The 25,909-nt window shown below is 39.1% G+C and overlaps 1 protein-coding gene across 1 annotated transcript in view; it reads right to left on the bottom strand.

Annotated features, from left to right (window-relative positions):
* Positions 1–10,503: 10,503 nt before the first annotated feature.
* kirrel3a (kirre like nephrin family adhesion molecule 3a) overlaps positions 10,504–25,909 on the bottom strand; it is a 128,914-nt gene continuing 113,508 nt past the window's right edge. The window contains exons 10-16 of the mRNA XM_079410134.1: positions 21,372–21,472; positions 19,959–20,157; positions 18,051–18,158; positions 16,310–16,393; positions 16,012–16,121; positions 14,841–14,927; positions 10,504–12,207 (exon numbers count right to left, since the gene is read on the bottom strand). Of these exons, the coding sequence (XP_079266260.1) occupies positions 11,743–12,207; positions 14,841–14,927; positions 16,012–16,121; positions 16,310–16,393; positions 18,051–18,158; positions 19,959–20,157; positions 21,372–21,472 (1,154 nt within the window). The 3' untranslated portion in view covers positions 10,504–11,742. The remainder of the gene's footprint in view (positions 12,208–14,840; positions 14,928–16,011; positions 16,122–16,309; positions 16,394–18,050; positions 18,159–19,958; positions 20,158–21,371; positions 21,473–25,909) is intronic.

The raw sequence follows: 25,909 nt of genomic DNA, 5'->3' as shown, positions 1-25,909 counted from the left end.
AATGAATCCATGTAAATCCCCCAGTGAAAATGAAACAGTAAAACATGCTCGTGAGGAAATGGATTAGGAAGAACACAGCTTTGTATGCCGCCAGCGTGCGGGTCGACCTGTACCGGCATTTTCTAAATGTCAATAAGCACACAGTGATTTATCTTTAAGTCTAGTTGCAAAGTGCCCCGTGTCAATAACAGCTGTTGATGGAGCGTCTGCTCGTGTGCTTTCTCAATGGCTGATAATTTATGTAGAACATAAAATACACAAACAGACAACAGCTGGTCTGTGGGTCAGCAGAACCACAGGCCGTGTCAAAGATGTAATTGAGACCTTTGAGATTGATGTCTCATATATTTCTCCATATATAAGGCCAGTGAATTTTATAAGCCACCATATTTCTCTGCATTTGCATTGATTTTAATTTTATCATTTTAGCCAGCTGGAATGATTGATCATATTTTTACATGTCTGCATAGCACCATACATCATAGTCTGACTCTGACATACACCTCTCCAAAAAGCAACTTCTGATGAAATTGGTGAGGCTGATTTTCAATGATGGAGAAACTAAGCTTCCTCTTCAGGAACTCGAGCTGCGTCAGGAGACCCTTTGGGGAACGCCTACAGCGTAACCGGCTCTGAATACCAATGAAATCTGTCCAAAGGATGGGAGGGACGTCACGGGCGAGGTGACGTAATGACCAGCTGGTATAAAAGCACGTGCGGTGAAACCGGCGTCAGCTTTTTGTCATTCAGCAAGCGCTCTATGTTTCTGTCAGTCTTATTTACTGTTGTCTGTCTTTAGCTATGGCTAAGAAGAGCCAGTTTAAGGTTTGGAATATGGGAGAAGCGCAATACGAGCTGTGTGTTCCTCCCTGCAGATGTTTTTTGTGTATGCGGGGGATACACACAGCTTGTGTGTGTTGGCGTTCCCTGCAGCGCTGCCCGCTTCCGCAGAGGCGGCGCTCGTGGGGTTCGCGGCGGGATCTGATGGAGGGATCGGAGACGAGCGAGTCTCTATCTCCATCCTCACCTGTCAGATCCCATGACCGCTCCTCGAGTTCGGAAGCCCGCCTCGCGGTTACTTCCCCTCGGGCAGCGGTGTCGGCGTTTCTCGTGTCTTCCTCCGAGGAGGTTGACATGGGAAGCGTCGAGCATGTTGCACCCACTCTGTCACCCCAATATGAGGAGCTTGTGGAGTGGCTTATCGAACCGCAGAGAGGGTTTTCTGCGTTTTCTGCAGTTTCAGACTCGCCTCCACGTCCGAGCCTGCCTTTTTTTTCCCCGACCTCCACACTGAGATGTCGAGGTCGTAGGGAAATCAATTCGGCCCGCCTCTTCGTCCCCTCTTGATTACTACGGTATGTGATGGGGACGAGTGAGCGCAGTCACAGAGCGATGCCGCATGTGGAACAGACGCTTGCGAACTATCTGTCCCATGATGCTGCGTCGTCTCTGAAGGCAAGGGGTACACGGCAGCAGGTCGGGCTGGCTTATGTCTGCACGCCATGGTGGTGTTGCGGGCATGCCAGGCTGACCTGCTCAAGGAGTTGGATGAATGCGGGGGTTTCTCCCTCGCCGCTCTCTAGCTTACGGGGCTGCTGGGTGAGAGCAGCCCCTGCCGCGTGCTGGCTCCTCGTATAGGCAAGCTCGCCCCCGCTGGAGCGGGTCGTGGTGGTAAGAAGGGTGCGCGGTCAAGCACCTCCCAGCCAAGCAGGTGAAGAGGTCTTCGGCCAAGAAGCCATGATGTGAGTGGGATCAGGGCTTATGAGGGTAGCCCCGCTGGGGTAGAGCACGATTCACCGCAGCATACGGTGCTCGTCTTCCCCCAGTGCCCTCAGGAGATCGTTCTGCCAACCCTGCCACCAATGGTGCTTCAGGGCGCAGCGGTCTCCAGCGAGCGTACATCTCAGTCTCTTCTGCCCGGTACCATAGCGGAGCTGAGATGCTCGCCACCCCTTCGGGGGTCTCTAGAGCAGCTAGTTCGGTCGTTCCCTGCCGGTAGCCGCTCCGGTTACACCAGAGGCCAGTCTTGAGAGACTGGTTCCCTTAGTAGACTATTTTGCAGCGTGGAAACTACTGCCAAATGTGTCTCGATGGGTCCTGCGCACTGTAGAGAGAGGCTACAGAATCCAGTTCGATTCTCGTCCACCTCAATTCAACGGGGGTAATTCCACGTTAGTGGGCCCCGAGCAGGCTCTAGTAACGGAACAAGAGGTAGATACTCTCTTAAGGAAGGAAGCCATCAAGGTGGGTCCTCCTTACGAAGAGAGTCCGGGTTCTACAGCCGGTACTTCATAGTTCCAAGGAGGATGGAGGATTGCGTCCCTTTTTAGATCTGCATCATTTGAACCGCTCAGTCTGCTAGACTGAAGTTCAAGATGCTCAGGTAAGTATCTCAGATCAAGTCCGAGGACTGGTTTGACACGTTGATCTAAAGGATGCATACTTCCATGTCTCCATCCTTCCCACTCACAGGAAGTTCCTGGTCTTTGCTTTCAGGGGCAAAGCTTACCAATATCGGGTACTTCCCTTCGGCCTAGCACTCTCACCCCGCACTTTTACAAGTGTGTGGGCGCCGCGTTAGCTCCGCTGAAGCTACGGGGCGTCCGCATACTCAATTACATCGACTATTGGTTGATTCTCGCTCAATCAGAGCGGAAGGCGGCTCAACATTGAGATGTTGTTCTCGCTCGCTTAAAAGTGTTGGGGTTAAGACTGAACCCCAAGAAAAGTGTGCTTTCTCCATTACAGAGAACCACTTATCTGGGGGTGGTGAGGATTCGACCACGGTGCAGGCACGTATGTCTCCTGCTCGGATCGAGTCAATCCTCACAAGAGTCAGGAGGGTGAAAGAAAGCCAGTCACTCACTGTCAAGCAGTTTCAGATACTGCTGGGTCTGGTGGCAGCTGCGTCCAACGTGATATCTATTGGCCTGCTGTACATGAGACCCCTACAGTGGTGGCTCAAGACCAAAGGGTTCTCCCCGAGGGGAAACCACTTCGCATGATCAAGGTCACGCGGCGATGCCTACGTGCCTTAGACATGTGGAGATCGTTCTGCCAACCCTGCCACCTACGGTGCTTCAGGGCGCTTCGGTCTCCAGCAAGCGCACGTCTCAGTCTCGTCCCATTTTAGATCTGCAGCATCTCTGAACCGCTCAGTCAGCAGACTGAAGTTCAAGATGCTCACGCTCACAGGTCGCGTCTCAAATCAGGTCCGAGGACTGGTTTGTCGCAATCGATCTAAAAGACGCATACTCCCACGTCTCCATCCTTCCCTCTCACAGGAAGTTCCTGAGGTTTGCTTTCGGGGGCGAAGCTTACCAGTACCGGGTACTTCCCATCGGGCCAGTCACTCACTATCAAGCAGTTTCAGAGACTGCTGGGTCTGATGGCGGCTGCGTCCAACGTGTTACCTGTTGGCCTGCTGTACATGAGACCCCTAAAGTGGTGGCGCAAGACCAGGGGGTTCTCCCCGAGGCAGGAAACTGTGTCATAACTTACATTAATATCATAGAGATTTCACAACACCTTAGTAACGTGCTAATGCACATTAGCATTGTGTTGGCATGCAAAAATTTTGAAATCTGGTTGGTTAAAATGCTGCTCAGTTGTTATTAAGGCAAGGTAAGGTAAGGTAAACTTTATTGTCCCACATGTGGGAAATTTGTCTTGGGCCATCACCCATGCTACAGTCAGCTCACAATTAACACACAATAATCAACAAACACAAACAATAAAAACAAACAGAATAAACACTGCAATAAATAAACAAAATAAATAAATAAATAAATACTAGAATAATACTAAATAAGGATCGAGAATATATACATTATACACTATATATGAGTCCAATAACTTCCAGAAGGTGAAGAAAAACCCCCACTTATTCTCTCTCCATCTCTTCGTTTTTTTTAAATGCTGATAAAGTCAACCTAATTAGTCTGTGATTGTGCAATCATGAACAATTATTGTACCGTCCTCATGTGCATAATACAAATGACAATTAATTACAGATGGTAATTGTCAGCGTTTGGTTAGCGAGCAGGTATCATGCCGTGAGGTATGTCAGACCTCATCAGGAGAAGGAGACGGGGATTTGCAGCTCATCGGCTTTCATCACGCGTGATCAAGCCGTCCATCGGGGGAAGTGGGTGTTTGGTTGCTTGAGCTCTGTAAAGTTTGATTTTGTTGTGTTTTTTTCCCACTCTGTTGACATTTCGTGGTGCTATTTAATAATAATTTATCATACTGCAACTATTTGACTCATATGCTAGTATTAGGTTTGTCCTGAGGGAGAGAACATTTGAATTTAAATCTCATAATATGAATTATACAGTCAAATAAAGGTTTAAAAGATTTATGCTCTGCAAATAGGGCTGAAAAAAGACGTTTTATTTAAAGAAAACTCTTTAATTTTTCAAGATCAATTCAACACATCTGAAAGAGTGGATAACCTTAACCATCCATCTTTAAATAAATCATTATACCAGCATCAGCAATGCAGGTCTGAGATTGAGAGTTGTTTTATTGATCATCAACAGGGCAGTTAATGCAAAGGTGTTTGTTTCCCAAACAGAAATGAAACCTGTTCCTGATTCCCCAAAAGGTGTCACAGAAGGACAGACTCATTCAAAAAGCAATCAAGCTCTAAAGCAGAGCAAGCCAATTAAAACTGAAGTTTTACAAAAACATCTGTGTGTAGACCATTATGGTCATTATCTGTGAATAATGATCAATCCTCTTTCAGCTGGAACGAATGACTCATTTATGAGTAATTTTAGCTGTGTAAAAAGGCTGGATGGGGAATATTTTTGATTCTTCAGGTCAACAGAGAGAACAACAGCAGCTAAAAAAGAAAAATTGACATGCATATTGATTTGTGAGGGTCCTTTGGAGACCTCAGAGACAAAATGTCAGAAGTTAGTTTGCCATCGACCAGTTCAACTGCCTCTGATATTAATTACACAAGGCAAATAGTTAAAGCAATACTGAGCCTGTCCATCATCCTAAATGTCTGTCTTGAATAGGGGTAAAATCATTAGCCCATGTATGTGTTCCCTTTGTATATGCTAAAACCCAGATGACTGAGTGTTTGCCAAAACAGGCCCAATACAATATACAGGAACACACTTTGATTGGACAGTGTTATGACATTTTTACGCAAAATTAGATTAAAAATGCAAACTACATTTTGTTTCAAAAATAATGAACAGGAAGCCATGCAGCCACTGAAAAGCCAACATGATGAAAAAAGCAGTACACTGTCATCACATGACCAGTTATTTTATTTATTTATATGATTATAGTTGTAAATATTTTGAATAAGATTTTATTATATATATATTTTTTTTAAGTTTAAATTTTGTGTTAAATTGTATTATTATTATTTAAATGTTTATTAAATTTTAGTTCTTGTTTATTTAGTTTTAGTACTTTAACTAAATAGAAAAGATAAATGTTGCCTTAGCAATTAGCTTAAATAAAATACATTTGTTTTTATATTTAATTTAATTTCAGTTTGTATTTCATCAAGTTGAATATGAGCGGCGTACCATATTGATCATATTTTTATTTGCATTCTATTTTAAAAAAAGTCAGATGCACTGCACCGCACAATTTATTTATTTTTTTATACTGACATTTTGCCTTTTTATTAGATATTGGAAAAGTCATGGAAATTAATAAAACCTTAAAAGGTCATTAAAGTCATGGAAAGTTTTTAATAGTCCATATACTTTTTTCTAGTCATCTGTAAGACAGGACATTAGATAGGACATCTAAGGACATCTAGGACATGCGATAGGTTTTTTAATAATTGAATAGATTGCATTCACAAAAAGTAATTTCTAGCAGAAGACTGCAAGCATAACTAGAAAAAACCAACTGATCATAGAAATTTCGAATTTCCATAACTTCTCTGTGACCTTTTAACATTTCATACCATGGCTTTCCCAGGAGTGAAAATAACAAGCTTGATATTTCCGGATATTGTAAATCCTGATTGTGGGACACAGTATTTCACAGTCATCCAGGTATTTCAAGCATCCAGAAAATGTGCATATACTATTCACACTATATACAGCAAAAATAGCATAACAGAACATATCCATTCACTTTTTTCCATGCAACACTCTTTCTTTGACACACAAAGGCTATGCATTGTATGTATGAAAGTTGTAAGCAAATTATTTATATTTTAACTGCGTGTGAATCTTCAGAAAGGCTTATTTGTTCATCCTTGAGTTTTCTTTGAAAGGAAATGATGAATGAACCGAGCTGAGTTCCTCTGTCACCTGATCCGTCTCTTTCCCCCCTGTTTTTAGAGAGCTCCACAATGTTTCTATTTGCCCTGCTCTCAAAAAGGTTAAGCAGGAAAATCAAGCATTCTCGTTTGACAGCTCCGACACCATCAGCGGCTCAGAGGTCCCTTAACCTCGTTCAGGGCAGTTTAGCAGAGAGATGATCTTGAAGAAATCACCTTATTCTGCTGTCATGTGATGCTGAACTCATCTCATATAAAGGTTGCATAGTGATTTCTTTCCATTTTGTGACTTCCTCTTGCCATATGTGCAGCAGAGAATGCCAGGAGATGAGCAATTTTGAATTGATTCGTTTTTTAATATTTTGTGTTGTGCTTCTAATTGCTTTGTGCTGTTGTTGAGCAGCAGGTTGATTCTAAATGACACTTCACTGCTTCATTACACACTCGCACAAAAAAAAAGTTTTGTTTTCTATTTAATCATCAAGATGTTCTCAATAAAAAATTAATCAGTCAAAAACAGGGTTATTATTGTTTTGCAAATTTTATTTTTTCAAATTAGTAAGTTTTAATGGGGTATAAATAGTTCTTATTTCATTTGTACTTTTTGAAAATGATTTATTTTCTTTTCATTTACTGTAGCGTAAGTTGTAGTGTTCATCACCAGCACCACAAACTGTTCCATCTATGACATATCCTAAAATATACACCAGAAACCCAAAAACGGTAAATTTACAGGTTTAAGTGAAAAGCTTCATTTGTCAAATTCATATTGCTTAACACTGAAGATGCACTGTAAACGCATTAGTCTTTAATTAAAGAGAAGTTTTGGATCAACTAAATGGGATTGTTTTTTCAATGTTTAACGGTAGTGCTAAAATTTGGACAGAAAAAATATGCTGAATTCAGGACCTCACACTAGCATACTGCTCTTACTATTTTTTAATAATTAAATAGCAGAAATAGTAAGAGTGGTATGTGGTTCTGAAATAGCGTAATGGGTCACAGCTTTGCAGGTCAGCATGGTTAGAAGTCATTTTCCCCAAATTTTTTAATACGTGAACAAGTTGTTTTAGGTAGGCTATAAGTTATAACACAATATAAGTTATATATTTTTAGGCCTCTGTAAACAATAGCCATGTGTTTTGATGAAATAAAATATTTTTCAAGCAACAATCATAAATATTTTATTACAGTAGGCCTATACCAATCTTACCATTCAGTGATTCGTTTTTTTTTTTTTTTTGGAAGCTCTTAAAAGTGTGAAATAGACTTTTTTTTTTTATCTGTCTTGCATGCCTTTCACAGCTCAGTGTAGATTAAAATACATTTATAGGATAGGCTATTTTAGTTAATAAAATTTTTTTTTTTTACAGCGAGTTCACACTGACTTTCTCAGATACTTCATTATTCACAGCATTTTTTTACAGCATTCATCAAGTTAAATTGGTCATGTTTATTTATGTCTGTTTATAATACATTAATGTTAATTTAGAACTTGAATGTTAATTTCAAACCTATTATTATAGGAATTAACATTAAAACAATAAGCGATGTAAAAGTGTGGTTTATTATTTCATAATGGCTTGAGAATATATTCCTATTTGGTCTAAACTGTAAAGTGTCTTAGTTAACCATAATAACCTTGGGGCAGAAAGACAATAAATCATGAGCATTCCTCCTCTTCCTCTCAGATTGTTTCTGTTATGAATTTTCAGAGCGGTTAAGCACCCAGATGCACCGTGTCGTTGGGGAGGATGGAGTGCAGATAAGCGTCCGGATGAAGCTTGGGTTTGTGTAGATGTTTCATCATATATTCAGAGGCTCGAATCATTTTCCTGCAGGTTTCGCAGAGCGCAGGATGAGGAATGACAACGTTTATTTAGGGCTTCATATGTCATATTTCCGAGGCTCGGCGCATGCTGTGATCATCAGTTTCAGAGCGTTTGGAGGGATATAAATGTGCATACTTGTATCGTAATTTACATAAACATCCCAGCGTCTGCCGTAAACTTTGTCATCGCGAGCGTGCGCACAGACCCATAGGCCGCTGCACCCCCGTGCGCGTGCCCGTGTCCGCAACCTCACGTGGGCAGCGGTGATAAAGTTCAAGGCGCGAGCTAAGAAGTTGTGTGCAGAGTGTGGATTGGGGTAAATTGAAGCATTAAGCTGCAATCACTTCTGGCCGTGTGCAGAATCAATAGATGCATCCTGAAAGTGGCTGCAGAAGTAATTTACTCAGCGCTGGTCACAACAGATAGGCAAATTCAGCTCCCGCACTCAGGGCTCCCACACACACAGCGCGGCCTACTGAAGAATGTGCTGATGAAGGCTTTTCCAAATAGCTGCACTTACCAAGTGTGTGACTAGACTTTCGATTAAGATGACAAAGCCGGAAGCAACAAGGACTGTAATTTAATCCAGTGCAAACACGAGGCTCTGTACCTCAAGTAAGATCATCCTTTGAAGTCCATTTAGTTTCAAGATGGATCCGTCGTGGTCGGGCCAACCTTTAAAAGCCAAGATGATGGATTAATGCCACAGCAGAACTCATTTGTATAAAGATGTTTGGAGGGTTATGAAATATCACTAATGCTATCGTAGAGAGATTATATCAGGTTTGCATTTCCTTATCGACTACTGCTTTATTCAAGGAGGTCTTATTCAGATCAGATGTAAATAGGATGATCTCAACAGTCCTTATGAGTTAATATGTTGTATTTAAAGACTCTAAAGTGGGCATTTTCAACACTTGTGTATGCATTAGCCCTATCATGAACTAACAACATTGTATATTTTTTATTTTTTATTTTTATGTAAGCTAGGTTAATGATAATTGAATTACAAATACATGCTACTTTCTACCCCGTAACTCAGTTCCAGTTTTCAGTTCCACACTCGTGGATTCAGTTACAACCCAGAAAGTCTTCAAGATAACTCTAACAGGGTTTTTGATTAGGGTTATAACTAAAATCTGCTGGTCCTGGCCCTCCATATTGTATAGCCCTGTTAATGAAAGAATCGGCTCATTAGAGTCATTTGCTTGGTAATCAAACAATCCTGGCCGCTCTGTATGGTTTTGATTTTGAAAGAACCGGCGCACACAAAACATTCATTCAGAAATCAAACTACCCTCGCTTAGCTATATTCACTAAAAACAACCAGAGCATGAGAGCCATTTGCTTGGGGATCAGACTTTCCTTGCTGTGCTTTGTTATTGATTCACCGACTCATATGAGTCATTTGCTCATGATTTGGACTACACTAAAGGCTATGCTTCATGTTAAGCATATAGCTGTTGAGGATAACTTAGTAGAAGTTTAAGAGAATTGTTGCTAGCTGCTTTGTTATTATTCCTCATTGTACAGTCTTTTTATTGAATTTCCTTAGTCGTGACCCTGAAGATTCAGCAGTGAGCACAGCTCCTGGAAAGGTATCGAGAAACATATTGTTCATCAGTAATTTATGTTCATGTATAATACATCAAAAAATGTATGTAGAAATAAACTTTAACCAAGATTAATGAAGGCTAACTGTTATTCATCATTGATATAATATACATAATATTAACAAAATGAACATTATAAATTGCTAGATATTTTAAAAACTCATAATTTATCTAATCATTGTCCATCGTATCACACATGCTTAGAATAAAGCAGGCTGTTTTTGCTTTTGTACTGTTACTTCTTTACATACGGAATGCAATGAAGTGAATAAAATCCATCTGTTCAAATCTGACATCGTCTAAACCAGTTATATAGAGTGAAAAGAAATTTGGTCACTCGTGTTTTTATTTCTGTGGCATTGTGCTGAGTTGCAACTCGAGCTGCACATAACTATATATTCTTATTATTGTGTTATTGCTGTGTTTTTGCTGTCAGTACTTAAATAGTGCATCATTTCTTTTAAAAGAGCAAGGAAAATCTGATATGTCCTCCCACTGATGAGTTATTGATATTCAACATTGAAATAAGAAATAATGCATTGTATCAACTTAAAATATGTTCATGCATGACTTAAAATGTTAAGTTTAGTTAACTTTCAGTAAGTTGGATGTTTAACTAATTGCAGGAAGCATTAGTTAAAACTTTCATAACCTATTCATTTTACAGCATGCATATTTCAGTTGGTACATTTGAGGTGACCTGCTGTTGACATAATCCGACTTGACAGGAAGTCCCTCCTTTCATAAAAAAGGTTAGATGAACCAAAAAAATAAAAAAAGACGCCGCCTCAGCTTTAATGACCACACACTGTTTTATTCAACACTTATTTTGTAATCATGATTATTTGATCAGTGTAATTGCTCTGATGCACAGCTCAAGTTAAAGTTTCACTCTGAATGTTCTGCAGGCTCATCCGTCGACGGGAGGCACTTCCTGAACCAATTAAGCGATGTAAACGTTTACGCCAGACATTCAGGGGGCTGCGGGAAAGAGAAGCTTACTTAAAACAGTGAGCTTAAACATATGGCAGCCTTAAAATAAAACAAAAAAGAATTCAATCATACTCCCACCAGAATGTGGAGTTTATGCGTAATGAAGTATAGAACAACAACAACAACAACACATTGTTGGAGGTATAAAAGAAGCTTCTAACAAAGTGTCTGAATTCACAGGACATGTACGTACGTAAACGCATTTATTATCCATGAAGTGTTGAAATGATTAGCTCACATTTAATACACATTGAGAAAATAAAGTATTGGGATTTACATTCTGGTCTCTGGCATGTAAACACTATGCTGTCCACGTTAGAAAAGCTCCTGAAGAACTCTACACACATACAGTTTGGCCGTGTGTGTTTTTACACATTCGCATTGCGTTGGAAAAAAAAACACAAAGCATGAAATCGTAAAGACGAGAGACCACATAAGGAGAAGAGAGATGTAATTAAAAAACAGTTTAGTGCACACAAGTAAAATCTATCTTACAGAGTCCTTAGAAAAGCACAGAATGATAATTTTGAGAGACGACCTCCGGAGGATAATTCATCCTCGTTTAGATCTCTTTATCAGCAGAGAAACACTGCGGTTGGCATTGAACAGACACTCTTGTGCTTTGGGCCACAGTAGACGAACTTCTAAAAGGCCCAAGTTTGGCTCCTCGTTAAAAAAAAATGAACACAACCCTCGAGGTTCTCCCACAGTTCCAAGTTCCTGCATGGAACAGATTAGATCGGCTCACCGTGATAGTCAATGGCGGCTGTGTGGATGGTCTCCTGATTGTCATGTTATGAAACGACGTCCAAGGGTTGGCTTCTCTCGTTTTCAGTTTTCAAACTCGCAAGTCTTCCACAAAGAACATGAGATCTAAAAACACGTAACTTTTCAAAATATACAGAAAAATAAGCTTGAGATGTGGGTATTGTCTTTCCAAGCTTTCCAAGACGTTTGGATTTGTTCACGAATGATGCATGAAGCACAGGTGACTCACCTTTAGTGTTTGTTCAAAAGCATGTTATGATATTCAGTCCTTTAGTTAAACATGCGTTTGCATTCGTTTCTGTAGCGGTCGAGTCAGGTCCGAGTTCTGGGACGATGACTGTGAGTAGTGGGACGAAGACGACACAGAGGCTTTGCTAGCTTTGTCGAACTGCGCGTATGCGTCCTGCTTGCTGTAGCTGCTGACGCTGCTGTCGCACTGCGTGTCCTGGAACGAGCTGGAATCGCTGAGCGATCCCCTTTGAAACTCGCGTTCGCACAACTCGATGGAGCTGCTGCCCATTCCCAAAACGAAACGTTGGCTGTAGTCATATAGGCGGTTGGGACCGGCGCCCAGTGTGTTGTAAATATTGGTGTAAGACATGCCGGTGGGGACGCGGTGTTTTCCGAGGGTCGCAGTGGCGGGGTTTCGGACCTCTGTGTTCTGGTTGGCTGTCAGGGATATGGTCGGGGTTGGCTGTTCTTTGAAGGTGTTCACACTGTAGTAACCGTTGGTTGGATCCTAATAAAAATTAAAATTTCATCAACCTTTGAATTATTTGCACAATTCATATGACTTAGTTTACATGACACAGCATTTTGCCAGCACATATAGTCTAATGGAAACTTATTTCAACCAGGTAATTGCAACTTTTTTTTTTCACAAATCAGATTTCTTTCCCACAATTCTGAGAAAAAGTCTGAAATGTGAGATATACATTTGCAATTTAAACGTCTGAATTGTAAGCTATAAACTTCTAAAAGTGTAAATTGTGTGATATAAACTCACATTTGCAGGAAAAAAGCTTGTTTTCATCCACAATAATCGCAAATCTGAGTTTATAACTCACGATTCTGACTTTTTTCTTGCAATTCTGAGAAAAGTTCTATTTAGATATCAACTGAGAATTAAAAAAAAAAATTCTGCAAGGGAATAAAAAAATAAAAAGGTAATTGCAACTTTTTATCTCACAATTCAGAGTTTAAAAAAAATCTGAATTGTGAGAAAAGAATTCACAATTGTCTTTTTTATTCTGTGGGGAAATAAGACAAAACAGGCGTTTGCACTCAAATGCCATGCTAAATGAACCATTTAATGAATACTCGCCTCAAAGTAGTCAATGAATCATTAACACATCAAATGAATCTCTTTTTGATTTTCTCATTGTTTGTGGGCATTTCGCTGGATGTTTCCATGAAGCTTGTCATCAAATTAATCTATTTATCCAAAGTCTGTTAGCACAATTATTAATTTTAACAAACAATTATATACTTTCAGCTTGAATTAAAAGCAAAATGAGGGAAAGAGTAAAAGGAAACTGTAATTTTCCTCAAGCTGTAAAAAGCCAAGGTCAAGTTCAGCTCACTAATTATAGGCAGCGTGACATGGAAATTAGGGAACAGACTGATAACTGTCCCACGCTAAGAAGATTACATGGTTTAGTGGTGTGAAACAGTCATCTCCAGCATAAACAGTCAAATCCTGTTATCAGCTAATTAAATGGGCCTTGACGATTCATGTCGGCATTAAATATGCGAAATAATCTCCATAAAATTCACTCACATTTTATTTTTGGCCAGTTTCTATATAGATAACGTATATCTCTCGCTCTCTCTTTTTAATCCTAGCGGCCTTGTGGGAACGCTGAGGTGAAATAACTCAAGGATTCCTGGAAAAAAGAAATAGTATGGTGTGCACTTTCACTGATGTCAGAGTCAAGGCTGAACATCTCTGAATCTCGAATGAGGGCCAATGGCTTAATCATACTGGATGGTATGATGGTTTTGCCATGGAGAGATTGTTAAGGCAGGTTTGGTTGTTGGGCGGAAAACAAGATGACAACTCGATTTTGAAGAAAAATCTGACTGGTGCCAGTGCAACACTCAAAGCAACTGAACTGAGTCTGTTTCCAAGCCTCTATGATATTCTAGTTTGTAAACAGGACTCGTATTTCGTTCTCTCACACGAGTTTTGTATTTATCTGAGGAACTTTGTTTGCTTAACAAAAGTTTTGCATTTCCCCAAAAAAGTTTTGTGTTTCCTATAAAAATTTAGTTCGCTTTGCAGATGTTTCGCGTTTCTGTGATAAATGTTGCATTCTGTTCACAAAATTAACTTTGCGTTCCTTTTTCAAAAGTTTTGCATTCTCCTGAAAAACTTTGCCTTATCTTTGGAAAAGTTTTGCGTTCCCCTACGAAAATTAGTGCTCTCTTCACAAAAGTTTTGTATTCCCGTGACAAACTTTGCATTCTTTTTGGAAAAGTTCTTTATTTCCCTAAGAAACTGTGATCTTTTTGCAAAAGTTCCTCCAAGAGACCATTTGTTCAGCAAGCCCACGAGTCACCATTTATGTAAATTAAATGAGTTACATATGTATGTTTAATATTGATGTTAAAGAATAGACATGTTCATAAATCTCTGGCGCAAAGTATAAAATCCTAAAATCCCTTGGGTAATTTTTTTTTTTAAATGATGTAGGTCAGTTTTACAAACCCTGTTGCAAGACAATCCATTTAAAATGTAGTATCTCAAGATATTACTTTATTGTAAGTCATTTATCTAAAGGAAATGTTGGATGTTTTATCTAGTGACTCAGTAGGCTGTCACAAAGCAAAGTTTCCATTTCTGGTTAGATACAATTGTCTTATCAAATATGACTAATGATGGATGCTGTGACTTAAATGTGCAATTTGCAAAGATCCTAACAAGTCCTTGAAATATTGAGCTTTTGAAATGGTCTGAAAGGCTGAAAAGTTCTAGACAGAAGTTCCAGACTGAAGTCTAGCCAAACAGCATTCATTAAACGAATTAGCATGCACATTCTACCAGTACTTCTCAATTACCAGAGGATATAATGAAAAGTTGGGCTCTGGAGATCTGACATGCAGTCAGTCAGTATGACAACACGTCCATTTGTGAACATTTCTATAATGGACTCTGTAAAGAAAAAGAACATGGCAAGGAATTCTGAAAAATTTAGCGAGCGAGAGTTCCCACATCTCTGCTTTATTAGATTCCGTGAGATTACGCGGCTGTTCTATTAAATCTGTTTTTTATGAGTATGATGGAGAAATGACTCTCTGGGGTTCTTTAATGGTGACAGATGTGAGTCCTGCAGAGTTCTCCCCCCTTCTCTCCATCCCTCTGTTCATCACCTTAATGTGCTGTAGCTCCCTCTCCTCCTCCTGCAGGACCTCCAACTGTTTCAACACCGACTCTTGCTGAAACTCGGTTCGCTCCATCTAAAAACAGACAGAGAGAAAGTGAGATTATGCAGTAGACCTGTGCTGAAGCATCAGTGACTGGTACTGATTTCCGTAAGCATGTACACGAGAATTTCAGCATCCAGCAAGAACAGAAATTCCCTCAAAGCTCAGGTCTGATCCGAACCCGGTCAAAGTTCAAGGATGCTGCAGTGCTGCACTGTGATTTGAGTGCAGCAGGGGAAGAGGCGAAGGAAGACTGTTCACACTTAGGGTGTCCAATGTATAAGAGCTCACACTACGCTCACTTTAAAACAGAGCAGTACTCTGTAGTTCAAATGACCAACTTGAAAATGAGCTAAATCTGTTTGGGAAAGTTTTCCGCCCCAACATGAAACTCCCTGTCATTCCTATATCATCACCAAGCAAAGGTAAATGCGACCGTACATTTACAGCAATAATGTGATTGGAATTTGTCAAATGTGAGCATGCAACAGGTTAAGAAAGTGTAGCTTCATGCAAAAGATTCAGCAACTACCAATTGTAGTTGAGATATGATGAGATACAATCTCTTTGAGATCTTGTTGATAGGCAGGCACATGGTAAAATATGATGTGTGGGAAAACGGTGTTGAAATTGACGTCATTCTGAGTAAGTTTAGTTCATGCAACGATAATTGTTCTTCTTGCTTGTGATTTGGTGTGTTATGCACTGCTATAATTTATATGCAAATACTTCCTTCACCAGAACAAATAGCAGGAAAACATTACTTTTCAAAATAGAATTAAATCTTATTTTTATTGGCAATGCATCTCATTTGTGAGCAGTTGCATAGCTCACTAATAATGTGAGGGCATCTAGGGAACATCTACTAGCAACTAGCATTATAGCAACAAAAATGAGGCAAACGACAGCAAGATACACTATCATATCTTGCATCTTCAAGATGAAAAGTTTGCATGTACACAAACTCGTCTAGCTTGACTTTAATACTCAATAGGAGCCAATTTACACTTGCAGTCAGAGCTGTTAACATCAGATTATCCGTGACAGATGCTTAAACCAGATGTAAGTCAGAAGTCAGAGAGAAGAGTGATAAGGGGGGTTCGGAGTGCCAACTCACCATCATTTGCTTCATGTTGCCGTGGTCTTCCGGTTCTCTGGCTGCATTATGGTCCTTATGGACAATCTCCACTCGGATGTCGTTTTTAGCAGATACAACCCCTTTGAGATCTGGCGGAAATCGTTCTGATTAGCCACGGTGATGCAAACCACACTACATCCTACAGCTTCCGCTGAGCTTTGACATGATTCTGACTATCCCTTCACACACTCGTGAACATGCAACAATCGCTCGTGAACAACATGCATGTCTATATTTTCCCAGAACCTGGCTTCTAAGAGGTCATAGAAGGGCTTACTTTCGCTTTTTAACGTGCTGGAGAGCTCTCGCTGACGAGAGGAGAGGGACACTGGGAGTGATGACATCACCAGGTGCATGTCCTCTGTGGTGCACGGTTACAACATGCGAAGAAAGAAATATCACTTGTTAAAAAATGAGGTCTTTACAGTCCTGGCCAGATAAAGTCAGGCTGCTGCTGGTAAGGAGCAGGAGCTCACCGCTAATGGAGGCAATTTGCAAAAGGCAAGATAAGACAATAAAGACCTCAGAAAGACTAAGACGTGAATGAGGTGCAGCTATGCTCTTATCACTCTGTGGTACAGTGTTGGAGAAGCTACTTGGAAAATGTGGCTTGCCAAGCTACAAGCTACACGGGTACCTTGAAGTAGTTAAATCACTGTCAAGTCTCCCTTTTGAACACATGTAAAAAAGGCTGAGGCTGTATTTATTTGATCAAAAATACATTCAAAAACAGTAATACTGTGAAATATCATTGCAATTTCTAATATTGGTTTCCTACTTTAATATGCTTTAAAATATAATTTATTTCTGTGATGCAGCACTGAATTTTCATCATTACTCCAGTCTTCAGTGTCACATGATCCTTCAGAAATCATTCTAATATGCTGATTTATTATCAGTGTTGAAACTGTTGTGCTGCTTAATATTTTTTTGGAACCTGTGATACTTTTTTATTTGATTCTTTGATGAATAGAAAGTTAAGAAAACAGCATTTATTCAAAATAAAAATCTAACAATATAAGTCTTTACTATTCATTTTGTATCCATTTTAAACATTCCTTAATGAATAAAAGTATTAATAAAAAAAAATAAAAAAAATTACTGGCCCCAAATTTTTGAATAGTCATGTATACTGTAACAAACCCAAAAAAAATCTATTTTGAACAAACACGGTTCTTCTTAACTTTTTATTTATCAAAGAATCCTGAAAAAAGTATCACAGGTCAAAAAAATAAAAATGATTAAGCAGCACAACTGTTTTCAACATTGATTATAAATCAGCATATTAGAATGATTTCTGAAGGATCACGTGACACTGAAGACTGGAGTAATGAAGCTGAAAATTCAGATTTGATATCACAGGAATAAATGACATTTGAAAAGATATTAAAATAAAAAACGGTTATTTTAATAACTTTAATATTTGTGTGTGTGTGTGTGTGTGTGTGTGTGTTTGTATGTGTAAATATGTACAACTTTTTAATTCTTTTGGTTAAAAATCAGATCAGAATTCATATAGAAAAATTAAAATGAGGATTCTCAGTTATGGTGACAGACAACTACTAAACAACTACTAAAACTAAAAGACTACATTATTTACATAGCTGAATAAAAATACAGTGATAAATGGCAAAATCTTTTTGTAATTATTTATTTAATATTTAATTAGATTTACTTTAGGCTTTCCTAGAGAGTTTGCTCAGCTGTGTATAATATAATTAAAAAGAGTTATGTAATGTTTTGTCATGCTACACTGTTAATTGTTGAAAAAACAACTTATTATTGGAAAAAAACACTATTTGACAACATCTTAGTTGCCGTCATGCTACAGAAAAAAAGTGGTTAAGCGGTGCTCCTTTTAATTAGCTATACTCTTTTGTGCATGTGTGGATAAAGTCGTGCTACATTGTGCAACACAGCGTCACAAGTTGAGTCTAAAAACAGTGGGTGTCTCAGTGGACGTGCGGTGCGAGTCGCCTCTGTGTCTCTGTCTCTGTAGAAACAACGAGCTCACTTACTCCTCTGCAGTCGAGCACAGCAGAAAGCCCCCAGGGTCCCAATGAGGACGATGAGAGCCAGGAAAGCTCCCACAGCAACCCCGATGATGACGGCCAAGCGCAAAGACCCTGAGGAGAACACAGAACCGCTGGGATCATCAGACAACCAGTGACAGAACGTAGAAGCAATGCAACGTGCACAGTCCCGATCAAGAGCCTGTTTGTCACTTGAGGAGACATAATGAAGTCGTGTTCCAAGAGTCTTCCTTTAAATCCTATGGGAATGAGCTGACCTCTTTGAATAACTCAGCTCTGCACCTTGGGAGTCGGCTTTACTAGAGGAAAATGGGCCAGTATTTGAATAAAAAATACCATCTAATTTCATTTAAATATTTCAAAGAAATCATAAAGGCGAGTAAAAAGGATTAAGGGCGGTTGAAATTAGATTACAAATGGAAGTTCTGAATATGTCAGAATTCCATTAAGGAAATCCACGGATTTAAGTAGGTGACATTTACCTGAATAAACAGACTATGATCCAGTCTTTGCCCTAATGCTCTGAAAAATCAAGTCAGAGTACTTAATCACTGCGAGACATGAGTAAAACACACTCACACACACTCAAGGCACTGAGCACCATGTCCTAACCAGACCCAACGCGAGATGCAATAAAAGCTATCTTTTGCGAGGGCGATACACAATGAGCGACAAAATATATTTTAGAAACAGTTTCTATTTCTGCAATGTTGTGGCCAGAAGGAAAGCATACAAACTATGGAAATAATAATCTCAGGGACTGATTATGTGCTTTATTCAATGTTAAAATTACGGGTGTAACTTCTGTTAAGCTGTAAGCAATCAGTGAAAGATTCGCTCTATGAACACAATAATATGTTTTGTTTTGTACAATGGATACATTACATTATTCTACTCACCTTTCAACCATCAAACATTAACATGACATTTAAATGTGTAAATGTTCAATTCTTTCGACAGCAATAATGGACAGGTGATATTTCACTGTAGTAGTAAATCTGTATTATGTTGCCTTAATCAAAAATGTTCATTCACTTCCTCATTGCGTTATACTATTGATTGACTAAGTGATTGAGATAAATTGTATTTATCTATGAAAACAAACAAACCTGGAAAGAGACGTGAAGATTCGAGGAGATTCTTTGTGCATTCCAGTGAATTATTAATGGTATATATCATAAGTTAAACAGGACAACAGACCACAAATATGCAGTATATGTTGTCCTTTTATTACAGCAGAATGCAAAGGGAAAAAAGAAAATCGTGAGGAAAGGAATGCAGCGACTGAAAATAGCTCTTGCCATAGATATTCTTGTTATAACGTGATGTAAAAATACCAAGTGTTACGTTATACTGATGATGTCTGAAAAATAAAACATGAAGAAAAATCGTCAGCTCATTCAGTCAAACAGATGGATAAGCTTTATTTGTAGGGCAACCTTATGGTTTAAAATGATTTGTTTCAGTCTTTTTGAATGGAAGTTCCCCAAACCCATAATTCAAAATACAGCAGGCTCGTCAGGAATAAGGTAGATAGCTATACTGAAAGTAACAATGAATAATTTACCTCAGATTTTCAAAAATAAATTAAAGAAAACATGAACGTTAAAACTGCGAACACAATGTGAACGAACATCTTTGTATTCCATGACAAAGATTGCATCAGTCACTCAGTATGTACTTTTAATAATATTAAAATGGTTTAATATTAATGAATTAGATTACAGAGAGCAGAGAGAGCCCATCCATATCAATCTTCTGATTGATTTTTGAATAATTCCGCCGCGTCTCTTAGCTGTGTCACGGCTGGTCCGAACAGACAAATTGCTTGTGGCTGGAATCTGAATCCGTTGCAGTGCGGTTGGTTTGGATACATTGTAATTTGATTGTTACCTTGCTCTTTAAGGCGAATGATCTCTGTGTCAGAACCGAAACTGTTCCATGCGGTGCAGTTGTAGATGGTTTGGAAGTCAGCAGGAACGATGTTGCTCATGGTGAGGGTGGAGATGACGCCGTCCTCTGTGCTCACGGTCTCCACAGTATAACGGCCCGATGTTCCTGATTCTAGCACTGTTTCTTTCCATGACCATGCCTGCATAAAATATAAGCATAAACAATAAGTAAATAATGGGGGGGGGGGGGGTTACTTAGTATTGCAAAGTTCAGGAACACAAGTAAAGCTGTTTTGCTATTATGACATACTCTGTTTTTTTAAGTCGAACCCACAAGCACAGCAGGTCAGTTGGATTAATGCACTTTTTTAGTTCAAACAAGCCTAGGCTGAAAAAATGCTTTTGCGGTTCAGTCCATTCAGCCTCTTCCCAGCATGCATCGGGACATGAATAATTAATACTGTTGCACTGTCTGGCAGTTTGCCAATTTGATTTACACTCGTTGTCCTGTGATGTCAGGAGGAGTTTGTTCCTCTATTTAAAGTGATGGATCGTTTTATATACCAAGTGTTGACGGTCTGTGTGTGGTGGTATTTCACAAGAGTGAAATTTTTGCCGTGTGAGTGATCATGTGCTGTTTGTCAATAGTTTAGGATAATGAGCACTTTAGTCTCCATAACGTACATTTCCCGTAGAAAACACGAGATTGGGCATATAATTAAATTAACAATTTTTAATCATGTAAATACAGGAAACAGTTTCCCCTAAACTCTTCTTTGAGCTGCTTGCTGTAATTATGTGAGGTAAAATTATAGCAGGAGTCATGGCAACTTGACATTTTAAGCTCAGTCAAGAAATGTAATAAAAAAAGAAAATGAATTCAACACACATACCTTTATTCAAGTTTTTACAGTGCTCATGTCTAGAAATTGCACACACACTGTGTGAGACAGAGTTAAAGAGACTCAATTCACTGAAATAACCCAAACACTCAAAATAAATCATTTTTAATAGAGCTTCAAATGCTTTAAAATATCTGTTTAATGCACTGAAGTCTAAAAGTATAAAACTCATTTCATGGAGCCATATTTTGCACCTCAAGTGTTTATCAGCTAAACTAGGACTAGTTTTGTACACTTATTTTGGCTCAGAACTGACCATTTAGACAAAAAGGAACCTGTAAAGTGATAATTTTCGACGATTAGGAACAGATAATATCTAAACATAAAATGAGACCATTTTTAGAACAAACCTGAAATTACAATGACATTATTACACCATTTATAAAATATAATATATTTATAAAGTAGCCTACTATACAAGTAAATTGAACTGAAATATTGATTTGAATATCACTGACATGATTCAGAAATAAATGATCACTGAGGTAGTTGGATGGATAGACAGAACTCACAATGCGGTCTGGAGGAGGGGTGCTGCGGATGAAACACTTGATCTGGCCCTTCTCCCCGTACAGAGCCTGCTGCGTCTGTGTGCTGGAGATGGTGGGAGGCCCTGAAACAAACAACAGACTGTCAAGCTTCAAGTCTGACAGCTGAACCGCCTGCACACCACATCAGCACACATCCTTCCTGAGAACATACGCTTCTGTTTTCATGATCTCCAATCTGGTTTTGATGATCTATCTTAAGATGAGGTGGAAGTGTAAAGAATCAGGGACAAACTTTTGCATGCAGTATTTCACTGCTTCTTATTCACTGACTGAATCAAGTTTACAACCAGCCGGCGAGTTTTGAAATGAAGACATTGTTATTCTTTTCAGCACAAACATGCTTCCATTCTATGTAAATTAGGCTCATTATAGATTGTGCCTTATTCACACAACTCAGTACTATTTGACTGGCACAGTTTTCATCATTACAGTAAATGCAATTTCCTTTAATAGAGATTTCATGTACATTTCCCCACTTTCCATTGATCACCGCAGCCGCAATTCATCAAATGATGGAAAAGCGTGTTATGACCAGGCACATATCCAGAAAAAAACTAATTCAGGTGTCTGAATTGTGACATTTTGTTGTCGCATTCACAACCTGATTTGCATATTTTGTTCAGTGAATCAGGCACTTAAACAAAAAGAGAGTATGTGCAAATTAACAGACAAATACAGCAGCCCCAAATTCATTCTTTGTGAACTGAATCATCAAATACTTGACACTTTACTGTTTTGTATTGTGATTTGTGTGAAACGGATTATCCAAAAAGAAAAAAAAAAAGAAATGTGGACTAAATGATTAGAGAAGTCTAATGTTTCACAGACAGATCATGATGATTTTTTTTTTTTAAACAGTTTTTCATGTCACAAGGCATTAATTGATGGCCTGGAGTGGTTTGGATTACTTGTGGATTATTGTGATTTTTTTCATCAGCTGTTTGGACTCTCATTCTGATGGCACCCACTCACTGCACAGGATCCAAAAAAACTGTTCTGATGAAGAAACAAACCCATCTATATATTGGATGGTCTGAGATGGAGTTAATTTTCACTTTTTTAAATTTAAGTAAAAATGTTAAGAATGCATGGATCAATAAGATGCATTTAGACAAGATAGATAGGATATTTTAATTCCATTTCATACTGACTTAAACTACGTATGTTTTGTCATAGCTATTTTTTTTTTCACAAATGCACCAAAGAGAGCTAAGGAGGGACTAAGAGATTTGTTATTCACTGAATAACAACTTAAATTTCGGTCTGTTCCTCACTCAAAGCTATCATATGACTTCAAAAGACTTGAACATGGATTGTATGGACCACTTTTATGGTGCTTTTTTTTGCCATTTTGGAGCTTGACAGTTCCAGTGCTCATTATATTGAAAAGTGGCAAGATATTCTCCAACAATTTACATTTTGTGCTCCACTGAAGAAAGGCATACAAGGTTGGAGGGTGAGTAAATAATGACTGTTTTCTCATTTTTGGATGTGCTAGTCATTTAACTCTTCGCACTGCATCTTATTCAACAAAACTGGAAATAATGCTTAGAGTAAACTTAATAATTTCATAAATAATTAAAAGTGAAAGAGAAAAGGGGGAGATAAAATCATAATAAATACAATCATAACTTTTCCATTTCTCCTTCCGCAGCAGCTTGAGGTTCATTATGTGTCTCTATATGAAAACAGATTTTCATTTTAATTGGAATTCGGGTGTCTCAGTGCGCGAGTACTATCCCATCAATTACAGATCCCAGCAGCGTGCAGGAGTCTTCTGTACACACCGAAGCGCCGTCTCTCTAGAGAGAGCGAGACAATGCTCTCGCTGTCCCCGGCACCCTCTTAATCACACGCACGCTCAAAGGCTGCAGTCGGGCAGAGGGGTGGGATGCCTTTTCCGTGCTCTTCCAGCGGCAGTCTGTTCAGATCGTGTCCTCTGGGGGAGCCAAACAAATCTGACAGGGGATCATGGCCATAAATGCGGGCTGTAATTAAACAGCTTTATCTCTCAGACTCAGACGGGAAACGAGCGGAGAAGGGAGAGAGAGCGGGATGTGAGCCCGAAGCGCACGAGGAAGGCGCAGTCACACATCTCGCCCCGTGCCTGGCTCTCGACGATTCTCTGTATGTATGGTGGGAGAAAGGAAGGCCTGATCATCTACTACAACTGACTCACATCTCATGGAGATCCATGCGTATGATACTGTAAAAACCAATAAATGACTGGTTAAAAAATGAAATTGATAGTCAAGAATACATATTAATTAATACAATAAATGAACAAAAACCAGGGGTGAGAGGGGTGACAGGTTGCGAGTGGTTCTCGGACACAATTTGTTTTCAGTGAGCATGAAAAATATCTTAGAATGACCACAAACTGCGTTCAACACTACTTCCATAACAGGCTTCTGAAACTGTGTTCTGATTGGTTAATCGGTGTTTATTTTCCTGTTGATTTCAGAGAGAACAAACTGAGGTTAAAAATCATTGTTAAATTCACCCTCTTGCAGACAGCGAACTGATCTTTTCATTTTTAACTTCACTATGCAAGCCAAACCTGAACCAGAAGCAGAATCACAAAATCATCTGCTCTTGCAGCCTGATGGACTCTAATGTGGTTATTCATTAATGATCTATTATAATATCAGTAATCGTATTTCCCATTCATCATCTGCCTAATCCATCTAATTTCTGGTATTTAAGCACTAATGTGTTAGCATAATTAGCATATGGCTGCACATTTCTTAAAGAGACAGTTCACTGAAAAATGAAAAATGAAAGTTCTCACACTGCAGTCAGATGTGGCCCAAATCTGATTTTTTTTGCTCACATGTGACTCAGATCTGACAGTGTGAACAGCACAAACCACATGGACCTTTACGATTCCGATATGTGTCACTTCCATATATGGTAATAAATTCGATACAGGTCAGATGTTTTGCAATGCGACATGTCAGATTTCATGCAGCTTTTATGTCACTCTTGATCGACATTCATCATTTTTCCATGATGATGAGAGAAACTTCAAAGATTGTACATACCCAAAATTATCAGGAGATTTGCAAAAGGTAATCAGTGGAAGTGTGATGTGTCAGAACCAGGGCTGGACTGGGACAAAAAATCAGCCCTGGCATTTTTTGGTGCAAGTGTCGGCCCCTTAAAATGCCTGGTATGCCCGATTACCAATCCAGCCCTGGCCAGAACTCATAAGTATTACAGTGACAACACTATATACAAGCAAAATATGAGGACTCTGCTGTCTTTTGTCCCATCCTTGTATTTATTTTTCATATTGCCTGTACATAATTACTCTGGCTTCTGCAGCAGATCACACTATAAATAAACACATAATCACTTTCTTTATGTCCTCCATGTTTACCTCGGTATGGCGCAAGTGTTGCCAAATCCACAGTTTCCCCATGGAATTGGGCTACTTTTTCCACTGTTGCCGTGGGTTGTTTTTCAACTTCGTGGGTTGACGCGACCCCACTAATGCGATTTTTACCCCCCCCCCCCCCCCCCCCCCCCCCAGAACTTTGGACTAGATTTGAGAAGCAATTGGGTGGATTTTGTTGTGAAAATCTGAAAACCCTGTTTGTATCGTTCTTTTGTGCACGCGGGTCAGTTCAGAACCATGATCTGTTCACACTGTAAATCTGATATTGGCCACATTTAAAGCAACAATGTGAACAGCTACACAAAAAAATTCAGATCTGAGAAAACAAATCAGAATTGAGCACTAAGGCTCGCAGTGTGAACATAGCCTTATTTACTCACTCTCATGTCATTCCAAACCTGTATGAATTTCTTTCTTCTGTAGAATGTACAATTTGAAATTCTGAAGAATGCCTTTGGGTTTTGGAGTAAACAAAGACAGAATATTCATGTTGAGGTGAACTAGGGGAGTAGCGTCAAAAAATTACCCTTGTAACCTGATTAATCTAAAGCAAGTACAACAATCAAACAGCTTGATCATCACAGATGAACTGGCGTCTAAGAGTTGGTGCTGCTGCATTATTTGCATATTCACTTCCTAAACAAAAGGTCATTGATTATAGAACAGGAGCAGATATGGGTCTATTTCTGACAATGAGGTGACTAACCTACATTATCATATAGACCTTAACTTTAAGGATTCTTAATTTGCATCAGCAACATAACTTCATTTACATTGTGGGCGGTTTTACAGAGTACATAAAATATTTGGGTTTTAAATGTTCAATCTGACTGAATCCAAAGTATTTGTCAGTGCTAGATTGTGATAAAGACCTCAAGAGTGACCTTACACCCTTGTGTCATTCCAAACTTGTCTTCTGTGGAACACAAAAGTACTGTTTTCTCCAGTACATTTAAAAAGAAATTGTGATGATTGCTTTTCCAGTTTCAAAAAAGGCCATTAAAGGGTTGGTTCACCCAAAAATGAAAATTAGTCCATGTTTTACTCACCCTCAAGACATCCTAGGTGTATATGACTTTCTTCTTTCAGTTGAATCTGA

This window comes from Barbus barbus (genome assembly GCF_936440315.1).
Source record: "Barbus barbus genome assembly, chromosome: 47".
Lineage (NCBI taxonomy): Eukaryota > Metazoa > Chordata > Actinopteri > Cypriniformes > Cyprinidae > Barbus > Barbus barbus.
The sequence above is the reverse complement of the archived record's forward strand: the minus strand, read 5'-3'. Positions and strand labels throughout refer to the sequence as shown.